Source organism: Opisthorchis viverrini (assembly GCF_000715545.1).
Source record: "Opisthorchis viverrini unplaced genomic scaffold opera_v5_1, whole genome shotgun sequence".
Lineage (NCBI taxonomy): Eukaryota > Metazoa > Platyhelminthes > Trematoda > Opisthorchiida > Opisthorchiidae > Opisthorchis > Opisthorchis viverrini.
In genome coordinates, this window is record NW_008751657.1 from 6,724,297 (window position 1) to 6,736,010 (window position 11,714).

At 43.3% G+C, this 11,714-nt stretch overlaps 2 protein-coding genes across 2 annotated transcripts in view; one reads left to right on the forward strand and one right to left on the reverse strand.

Annotated features, from left to right (window-relative positions):
• T265_00107 (hypothetical protein) overlaps positions 1-11,714 on the reverse strand; it is a gene marked incomplete at both ends in the record, with an annotated part of 38,087 nt that overhangs the window by 19,398 nt on the left and 6,975 nt on the right. The window lies entirely within an intron of this gene.
• On the forward strand, positions 5,412-5,699 carry T265_00106 (hypothetical protein; the record flags this gene model as incomplete). Its single annotated transcript, XM_009163763.1, has 1 exon — positions 5,412-5,699. The coding sequence occupies one exon, from the start codon at positions 5,412-5,414 to the stop codon at positions 5,697-5,699; it is 288 nt and encodes a 95-aa protein (XP_009162027.1).

Here is an 11,714-nt window from a genome sequence, read left to right on the forward strand (position 1 = left end):
TGAGTTCCTTCATCCAAACTTACTGACGAGACGGCAGGACATAAACTATGGGATGTGGTTTGAAGTGGATGAGGCTTGTCACAAGCACAGTTTCTTACGAGCCCTGCTTTCAATGATTGCATCCTCAAGTGTCATTGTGAATTGCTAATAGAGGTGGAAATGAAAATACACTGTCCACTTCATCCACTCTGGTAATTGCAGCTTTGAAAACACGTGAGCAACTTCACTAGTACCCACTTTGTAAGTTTAGATGATTGTTTAAACTGTCAGTCATCATCATTCCGAATTGTAGTAAAGGAGTACGGGCATTCCTACTACTTCAGCTAATGACACGCATGATTCTCCCTTGCATCCTCATGACCAGCCTTGATATCCCTATCGATAACAACAACGATGTGGAGTGTCAGTGCTTCACTTCCAAATAAACTTAAGAGCTGACCTTAGGGAAACTAGGGAGTGCTGGCCTATTTCAAGTATTTATCAGATGATTCAGTTTATTAGACAATAATTTTGAGGTGCTCGATGGACCGTTGCCTTTTATGCAGGAAAGACCTTCATACTATCATTGAAGATCTCGTACCTAATACTGTAATGTTATTCACAAGTGTGCATCCACGGAGATTTAGGTACATCCACCACAAAATTCGTGAGACTCACACTGCCCATGATACCCAAGAATAAGATAGCTGTACAATGCTTCTCGGACTTTCAGCATACATTGACTTCATTTTCTGGATCTATTTAGATAAACGGGAGATTTTCTGATCACTTATTAGATAAGTAAACAACAAATCTCTCAAGGGTCGGTCGTCTCAAAAATCCCACTTCAACATCACTTTTGACATCTTCCTTCTTTTTCCAAATAAAATCCAGTCTGGATAACTGACTTTCTCCACCTTCAAAGTCCCCAATAAACCGTATTCTATCAATGTCTATCTGTCAATATTATATATATATACATATATATATATGCGTATATATAAGGAGAGAGGGAAGGACTGTGTATGTATTCGCGACAGTATGATCCCATTACTTTTAAACACGCTCCTGCTTTGAAACGGATGGTACTCAAAAAATTTGCTTTGAAACGGATGATACTCAAAAAATTTGCTGTGATAGAACAACGTTCCAAAGTGGTAAAGCTGTTTATATAAGTTGAAATTTGACCATGTTAGCCAAACACGTGTGGAAGGCAGGTACACAATTAAAAGTAACTAGCTTCCTGTAGTAGTAGCGTCTTCCTGTAGTAGCTTCCTGTAGTAGCACCTCAAAGGCACCCTCTGGGAAACAATAAGCTTAGCGTTGAAATCTCACTATCTTCCGCCTTCTAATTGGGAATCGGTACACAGCCTCCGATCACTGTTATGTACGGCCACTAACTGTACTCCACACGAACGTTTTTTTCCAATACACGCGTCGCTTAACATTTGGAACACCGTTGCCATCTTAGTTGACCACCAATGGTCCAGTTCTGCCGCAAAGAGGTGATAGGTCATCCAAGTATCAACCACAAGTAGAAGTCGACCATCTGGACTGCAGCTACGCACACATTGCTCATCGAGACGGAAGAGTCGAAACTGTCCCTTCGCCGTCTAGCCCCAGCCGCGCCGCAGACAACTCAAACCTGAATCCCATGGGGAATACCCAGATACGACCGAAACAACCGGACGTCAGCCCGATGGCTCTCAAGCATCTGAATCTTCTTCGGTACCGTCCTCCGAATACCAACCGAGTTACCCTGAAATCCTAGAACAACAGCGGCGTATTCATCCTTACAGTTTGAGGAACAGAGAACCCTGATTCAGTACATCATTCTCTGTCTACGTCAGCTCATATGTGTCCATTCAAACAATGTCGGGGTGAATGTCATGATTTTTGTGTGTTTATTACTATACTTACCATATATACTCGTACCGAACCTTTGTATGTACATTTCAGCTCATGCAAATTTGTTCTTAGACAAGTAAAAAGTTGCTTATCCCCAAAAACCCGGGCTCGGTTCTAACTCGTTCTCGGACACATTCTTAACGTCTCAATAATGAACTAGTGAAAAGGAACAAAAAATTATTGTTGGAGGTTGCAGTTGGTACGCCGAGTCTGGAGCAACACAGATCGGGAAATGCATCCCTTTTCTGGTCATCTCAAGAACCAAGTTACTGAGACCATCAAAAATAAAGGGTGCTCTGCTCTGAAAAAGCATTGGTGACGCCGGCGGAGTAGGCCCAGCGTATCCGATGACGAGAGGAGCGCTGTGGGCAAAATTTGGGGAGAGTTGATTATGAACCTATGTTTACTAAATACCGTTAAATATTTAATACTGGCACTAAAATAGCCGGAAGAAACTTGAGCGGACAGTGCCCAAACCAAACTAGTAGAGATTTCCATTACCCTCCTTGTTCCTCAGTGCACAATCAATTTAAAGCAATGCTGTTAAACTGGCATCACAGCTACTATTCAATCGCTATGCTTGAACTTCTGCTACGTAAGCATTGTAAAGAAGCGCCCTTTAGAGAAACGACAAATTGAAATGGTACTGGTAAATATAATTGGGAGGAATAAATTCGACGCAGGTATAGTAGCTACCTTATGGCGCCAGTCACCTCAGGTACCTATATGAATTGAAAAAAAACGGAGAGAGTTTACTACCCAGATTTGAGTGAAGTGACGAATTCTTTGAAAATCTCCAAAACCATAAGATGTGATGACAGAGAATATCTGACGCCAGACAGCCACTTTGTAATCGAACTTCAAGTGGTAACCCCGATTCAAAGAGCTTATACTCTAACATTTTCCTAAGGCCCTAATTACGGTTTTCGACTTTCTTGTCTTATAGGAACTTTTCGGGAAAAAACTGAAGGGAAGGACCTAATGATAGGCTGTCTTCGTCAAAAAATGCGCAGTCAGTGGAATTGAAACTTTTTCTCCGGACTTGAAACAATCAGCTGGACCGAGCAACTTGGCCAAGCACGTGAGAATCATTGCGCCTGAAATCTATCTACTCTGACAGCACAGTAGGTACACTAATTGCCTGTTCCACATACTGTTTGAAAAACCTGATAATGAAAGCCATATTACTAAGCCCCATGTACTTCAAATGAAGCCACTCCCACGTAGATTGATCCATTTCTATGTTGAGTTCCTTCCATCCTTAACAATTTGTTTTGCTAGACTTAGTTTTCAACGTTCAAGTGAAATTCTGGAATTGAGCATAATTAAGCATGATCGATCGCCATGTGATAGTAGCAAGGAAGTAAATCCAACGCTCAATATCGGATGACGCTGTGACTTACCTACAGTCAGCGATTGCGACGGATCCATACAACAGTCTTGATGTTCCCAATAATGAGTCACATCAGTAGCACACAAAGTCACCCACATTCGAAAGAGCAGTGGAAGAAACGCGAGCAACGTTACCTGTTAGAAAACGCACTGCTTCTGGCCTAGACACGATACTAAGAGTGGTCAGCCAATCACCACACTGACCAGAAAAACGGATGAAAAGTTACTTAGTTACTTAACTAGTTATAGTGAGTGTAGCGACTGAACACTAATTAAGCAATGCACTCTCTCTGACCTTGACGGCCACTGTGCAGAGCTGCTAAAATCAGTTAACTTTTCAGTAACAGTATCATATTCGGCAGTTTATTGATAGTTTTCCACGAGTGGCACGCGGTAATACAACGGTGTTTTGAGTGGCGTTCCCTCCAAATACGACCTGAGAAGATGCAGATATTAGATGGACGTTTTGAAAAACAAGCAGCGAGAATACATTTAAAACAGTCTGTTATCACTTTGCTCTCGTCTCTCCCCCTGTTTTGTTGGCATGCAGGAAAACGCTAGTTAAAACTACTGTAGACTATACAAATAGGCTTGTCCCATAGTAGCGCTGTTAATTCAAGACAACTTGCATCAACTTGCTCCCCAGTTTATAATGACGTTAAATAAGAATCAGAGCATAGGGATGGTGTCTTCAGAATTTCTCATCCACCTGTCTATCAAGCCCACTTATCAATATATTCAATCTAGCCAAAGACCCTGGTTTTCTGCACAGCACGATACTAAGAATGTAGTTCGGTGGAACGCAGGATTACTAGATTCTGCATACGCCAACGTATATATGACGCATTATACTATAATGTCGGCCTCCATACAGAAAATATTCCAGTGCCCTTAATACAAGGCCAACCAAACACTGAGGTAGTCTTTGCACTGTATGTTCGGATCGTATACTCAGAGGTTCTTTTCAATGGCCAAACGACACAATCGTCTACAAGCCAGCGTTCAACTCGGAATACGCCGGCCTTTAAATTAAGAAAAACACATCCCAATACCGCCTTGCTTTGTTTGTAGCATGTCTGACTTCGTTTGAGTCTCCTAGGATAGGATATCGATACATGAACAAATAATGCACTTCCGCCTCTAGCTCAATGGGGTTTTCCCAGTCAGTCCATCAAACCAATAATATTCTCCAAAGAAACAGTATCCGCACCATCAGTGTTGATAAAAACGTACCGAACAGAGTTATTTTGCTAACTATTTCGTTCCTGAATCTGTGCACAAGGCATTCCGCTGGGAAGTGGAGCCCTCATACCGAAAACACCAACATCGACATACTACTAAAGTTCAACTGAGTAGACGGTAAAATAAGAACGTTCAATCCCATTCACGCCCGGCTGGGCTTCAGCTCTTGGCACAGCAACGACAACATACAGTGATACGGTTTAATTGTACCACTGGGTGACGCGGTTGTACTTATCAGATTGAGGCATAGCGCGCGGGTCTTCCCACTTATCACCCAGTCAGACAGTACGGAGAGGCGAACACTCGCCGTTCACCCGCGCAAGTTGATACTTTCGCTCATGTACGAAAAGATGCAGTGTCACAATAACAGGGCCGAAAAATATATCTAGGGTTCTGACTGTGAAAATAACTGGGGTTGTATTTATTCATTCCGGTACATAAATTGCCCAATAATGGGACGTTCAGTGGTCCACCTCGAACAAGGCGCCAAATTACCAAAAAGGACACCCAACATGAATGCTCGGAGAGCGCGATAACTGAGCTCACTTTCAGATGACAACCTTGTCGCTAAAAAAGTCCTGCGGTGAGGAGTTACGAATGAGCAACATTTTCTTTGACTGCCTTCCAGAGGCTTATTCGCACTAAAAGTTGACGACTGAATGGTTCAGCGAAACTTAATAAAACTCATAATACACCAGGCCATACTGGGTTAGTTTGGTTTTTAAGTGAACTTATAAAATAGAGATGTCATTAATTTCTTAGTTTTTTTACACGAGATTTGTCGCTTAGAAGTATGGGATCAAATTACAGAAAACAGGAAGTAAACTAATCGCGGTCGTTCGACGATTGTTGTATGGTTGGATTACAATCCTCCAGAAGCTGCGGATGATATGGCGGATCTGTCTAGTGATGCACAAAGTAAACGGCCGACCCTGACGGCAAGCAGACGCCCTCCTGATTTCCCCTTAGTGGCTGACTTTGAAAACATATTATTGCAACGAAACATCGATGTTCAGAGACTGTTATCCAGAGAAATAAGTTTGCGAAACGAGCTTGGCCAACAAAAGGCTCATAAACGTTTGGAAGAGGGTTTTTCACGTCAGACTTTAGGCACGATGGACAGAGTTAAGGCCATATCGATTTTTGCGTACCAGCCGGATGTGAAACAGCAGCCGTGAAGTTTCGGTAGGCGATCGGTCCATCATCGCATCTAAAGATCAGGATTCAGACACGTGAGATTGCCCGGACAGTCGTGTGTGCACAGCTCACCAACTAGTCCTTGTTAGCTGTAGATACATGGCCGTTCACTTACAGCCGTCCCACGGCTTTGTGCATCTGGATTCAATCCCACTACGACTTCGGGAATTAAGTAACATTCAGACCGCACCCCAGCTTGGGGTCGCTAATTTCGCGTCCTATTTTTCGGCTTAATCCTATCTCCGATTTGACCCGTCTATGAAACACCTGTTCAAGCATAGATGAACGCATTAAATGTGCTACCCAGGTGTAGCAGCCACTGGGGGTACCAACAACTCTCAAGTAGAACATAAGGTTGACGGAAACACGGGGACTGCGCCAACCTGATGAGCCCCAAGGAGGGCGAAACCGGTCGTGGGCTGTCGATGGATTTTCAGCAACCTTGTGAGTAGTGCATTACAAATCTATAACGCATTCCTCACCTAGGGACGCATGTTGTGCGTAGAGCAAAATGCGCGCCACCTAGAACTATCTAAGAAAAATCTCCAATTAGCGAAACTTCACCTCGGAAAACCATGAAACACTCGTCAGCCTGCTTCAAGACTTCACGTGTTATGTGTAATCTATGGGACAGAATACAAGAATCCAACCGAAAAAAATAAAAGTTGACCCGGGACGAACATCAATTGACTTATTTCCGATGAAGAAATGGCAAAATGCCAGGTGAATAAAACAAAAACTGTCAGTCTGTCAAGTTTCCCAGCTGACTATGAAATGGAAAGGTCCATCAGAAATTGAGCAAAAACTACTGCAGCACGTGTCTTTTGTGGTTCAGCCCCGGTAAAGCAAATGCGCTGGTGATACCACGTGTTCCAGTCATGTGACTGCTCGAATGGGATTGCCACGAGTTTTCAAACATTGGATAAGGAAAAGAACACGCATATTAAGTGATCAGGTTTTGTCACATAGGTCGTACCGTTACTGATGTTGCGTCTCACTACGGTCACTTTGGATTGAACGTTGTTTTGAAATAAGACAGAAAAGATTGGTTCAACGTCACCCATGGAAATGTGAATATCATGCTGATCGTATATGTAGCAGTGATTGACGTGATCCATGAAGCTGCATGAAGACAAACCTAAAACGCCTGGTGCCGTCACCAGGCCAAAACATCTGTAACTATATTTGTTCGCAGGGTGGGACTCACAACCGTCCGATGCCACACACATTCCAAGGTCATCAGAGTTACACTTAAGGAACCATTTGATCAGCTGCAATTACTCATACCGATCGGTTACACCTCATAAACACCGGAGGTAGAGTTACACATTCGAATCTCCTAAAAAATCATCGATCGTTCACTGCTGATAATTCCCAATAAGGATGCAACAACTGTACAGAGCCATTCGGATTCAGTGACCGCGCTTGCAGGACGAAATCTCGCGCGCACACACACATACACGCACGCACATACACACACACAAACTCGTACCTTAAAATTTTCACTTATCAGAGATATCACGCTGAAAATGAAGTCATCCTATGCCATGTCACTCTTTCAGTGTATAGCTGCCGTGCAGCAAGGAAGAAGCACGAAGGTTAAGACATCGTCAGGTTGCCCAAGCCTAGACAGAAGAAGTCAGCTAGCAGCTAAATACTAAGCCGCTTGGTCACTGGGTGACTGATCAGCAAAGTAAGTAACTCGCACACAGCCAGAATATAGCATCACCCATTGTTCGGTCAAGCAATTCAAAATATGTAGTCACCTACTGAAAGCTACTCGAGTGGCGTCTTTTCAGATGGAAAGATCATGCAACTTCTGAACCATTTTACTTTCTGTGCAGATCACCAGTAGTTAGAGGATAGTAGGAGATCTTCAATCTTCACTCGATATATTAGAAGTTGCAGCCGAAAACCAGAGACAAATAGATAACCCGACCCCATTGATTCTAATTTGTTTTCACTTCGAATGAACAGGTTGAGGAAAAAATAGCCGAAAAACAACCACATACGAAAACATTAAGGCCTCCAGTTAGAAAATACTGGGCACCAGAAAAACGCAAAGCCAGTAAATCTATGCCATAAGTTTCGATGCGGAAAATCGAGATGCACAGAGAGGAATGAACTCATATTTGGTCACAGCTCACTCGGGACTCATCTTTCAGTTCCATTGACCCTTTTCACGTTTAGCCATCCAGCAAAAAGTTGGCCGTTTTAACACGCTTATCCAGGTTAATGACACTGATTGCCAGTACAAGCTTGATTTAAGGTCCTGAGTGACAGTGGGAACAACTATGACGCCTACAAGTTGGCACGCAAAGCTAGTCATGATTCCTATTCCGACCAAAAAATCCGTTTCACTACATAGCAACACCTTGGAACTGACCATGGGTTATCGATTCCAAGAACAGTCAATAGAAGTGGTAACCACAACATTGTCGATGTTTTTAAAACGGTACATTAGTTCGTTTTTGAAGGGTATACGCGGAGTCGATTTAAATCGTTCCGTCGTTAAGGGTATATCTCTGAGATGTGGACTTGAGCTTCGTGACCATGGGCATTTAAAAAAACTCATAAATGGATCAACGACTGCTTCCCTCATTGTTCTATCATTTGTGAACTTTATCGGTCTCGTTTTAGTTCATAATCATCGGGGTCTTCTTTGTACGGCAGCCAAAAACATCAGTATTAAATACCGATGTTATGCTGTCGGTGACGACGATGAGGAAGGTTATTAGTATGGTGATTTCGTCCCCGTCGATATCGTTGCATTTCACACCCTTCACTTTTGTCTAGCCACTGGAGTTGCCTTGTCTACGGAAGAATAAAACCATGTGTTCTTTTTATAGACGGCGGCCCTTAATTACATTGTGCTGCTTCGTAATGGTCCTTCCCCACTACATGCGACCCATCGGAAACACAAATTTTTGCTCCCAATGATTTAGGACGTGAGTAATCGACTTCAGAGCGAAGGGCTTTTTAATTAACACGAGCTCCGTTCGTTGGCATCAATCTTCATCAACTTGCGCTTCATCTTCATCACCGAACTGAGGAAAGAAACGTTTCCATGTTGTGACCTCAGAGTCCGGTCTTTTTTGGAGAGTTCTTAAAATCTAAAGTACACACGTGATGGCTGAGGAGTTGATACAGGCTCGATCCGAATACATTACACATAAAGCACCTAAATCACCCAGTCAGGTCAATAAATGTGCGCCTTCCCTTTCGAAACATCGTGGCATTGCAAGACGTGGTGAGCACGACAAATACAGAGATGCAAAGACGCTAAACCTTACTGCAGCGCGACTGTTCGCATACTTGAGGTGTCCGCAGTCAGTCCTACCAGTTCGATCAGTTCATAAAAGTTTAATAAACATACTTTTAATTCTTCGTTTTGGGTCCCACCTAGCAGTTTCAGAGCTAGTGCAACCTTGAACAAAAGGTACCGAGTGGTGCTAGGAATACCATTCGTGTCAAATCCCCGAATGCTAAATCTTAAAAATCAGAAAGTCTCGTACCAAGGTACCCTCAGTAGGCGACGCGTATTCAGCTGTCATATTGGCTATTGTCCCCAAAATTACAGGTTGGACTTTTAAATTTTATGAAAGGAAAGTTACAGCGATTCAAAATGTATTCAACATCGAGAACATTATGTGACCCAAATGTTCGGGCAAGGTAAGCAAACCACCGCTTTCCAGCTCCTATAGCCACGCGAAGCTACTTGGGCCTCACCTCGAAAAGTGGGTCGTAATGATAATAACGAGAACTTTAGTAACGGCCACCCATACTTTTTCTTCTGAATCATATTTATCGCATCTCTAAATTACGGTCACCTAAAAACAAAAATAGGAAACGGCGCTCTGATAGACTTAGAGCCAACATTCCACTCAGAATTCTGTGATTACTTTAGAGTTTGGGTTGATGAATGCCACTTGCATTGTGCCGCAGACGGTCTAGTCCATGGTTTAAACGGCTATTATGTGAATGAACTGATAATCTGAGGCTCGACTTTTGCCTATAGTAGCCGCTGAATAATATACTCAGATGACCACTAGTAAATAGTAGGGTTTGCCATCGTTCGTCACGCAGAACCTGATAACGACCGAACCATGGGCTTGAAATTTTACCGGACGTTTAAGGGAAGGGTGAGGACGGACGCGGCCAACTGCGCCCACATGAGCACTGAGTCCTTACTGAGACCCAACAGGCGGGCGTGGAAGTATATGGCACATAACTCTTTCAGGCTAACCTCTGGACCAACATCCACTGCGATAACTGATCATACGTGATTCTCCCACTACAACAGAAAGATCACGTCTTAAATCAAATTCACAAACCGCACAGACTGGTTAGTGCATACGTGGTCCAGAAGTTACGGTCTGAAACTGTTGATCAAAAGATCATGTGTATAATCCTTCTAAGCCCACTCGAAAACTAAAGCGCCCGTACGACTGAGGTTTTCGGCATCCGATCACACCTTTATCTTAGATCTTATAACTATCGTAGATCGTTTCGTTGAACGGTGCCCTATCCGGACCAGCCTGACGGATTAGGAGAACGGCACTAGTGATTCTTGTCGTGAAAACTATTGCAAACTCCAATCTTCAGTATATACTAGCTCTTTAATGGTCAGAATGAGGAAAATTTGTGTACGCCACCATAGTCGTGCGGCAAACTGCTTCCACTGACGTCAATAATGGCTACTGGGTTTCATCAAATCCAGAGTTCACTCGGCGACTCCAAAGAGAGGGGAGATAAGACGACTATGTACCGGAAACAAGCTCAACAGAGCGCGTTCCGCCCTAGGGTTGAGCTATAACAGCCAACCCATCAGAATTAATAGGAACCCGGAGAGTAGGCTTACTTGGTCGGTCTGAAGTGCATCACCATGCTTACTCTTGTTTTTAGAGACAAAAACGTCAAGAGAGCGCAAGTAAAATCTGGCCGATAAATACCCGTTTCCCAACATGTAAAAGAACGTCATCATCATCATCAAATACAGCAAAATCAGTGTTAGTATTGATGCTTCACTGCCGTACCGGAAGAGAGCGTAAATTCCACAACTGCAATGTGCAATTCCATGTGGTTGCTAATGTCACTTTGATGTCCCTGAACGGTGGTTTGGAACAATGACTATATGATCGACAGTAAAACAGACCATAACAAAGCAGTTGATGGTTTGGGCGGGTTTGTAATTAGATCGGCGAGCGGGAAGTTGCACAGGTTATTGGTATTTCCTTATTGCTCAGATCAATTTGGAGATCCTGAATGAGACTGCTTACTTCAGACTTTGACTCACGGGTGTTGGAGTCTCCTTAGAGGAGCTAATGACCCGATTATCTATGGTCGGCTGACAACATGAGGACGAAAAGGCATCTATGTCACACCCATGATGCTGCTGCGCAAAGCAGATGCGTTTGAAGTCATATTAGACGCCTGGTTAGGTTTAGTTTCTGGACGTATTAGACAGGTTGGTGGTGGCCATGGTCACTCGCTGAACAGTCGGACATTGCAAATTTTAAGCCAATTAGAAAACTAGTATTTGGCTGTGCAACAGACACTTCAATCGAAGAATGAGTCCAATGCCAAAAGCCGCGGTGGTCTAGTCATGTACCACGCATCCGAACCATTAGATGACGGAGTGGCGCAAGCAGAGATGTGACCAACCTTTGACCTGGCAGAGGGGTATAAAATCGACCACGAAAAGTATAGATACTTGAGGTGAAACTCGCCTTCCAGGATGATTCGCGTGATCCCCTCTGTCCATGGTCGGAGACGCTACAAGATATGCCTTCTAATGAATGTCAATGGGGTTCTTGTTGTTGGCTTTTACCTTCAAATAAACTATGGTTGCACAGCAGCGAAATATCAGGGTTTAACACTGATACTGTGATGTCGATGACGAATATATGATGATGATGATTTCGCGCCCGTCCCAAGGGGGAATCTTCCTCACCACTCCCATATATATATATATATATATATATATATATATATAT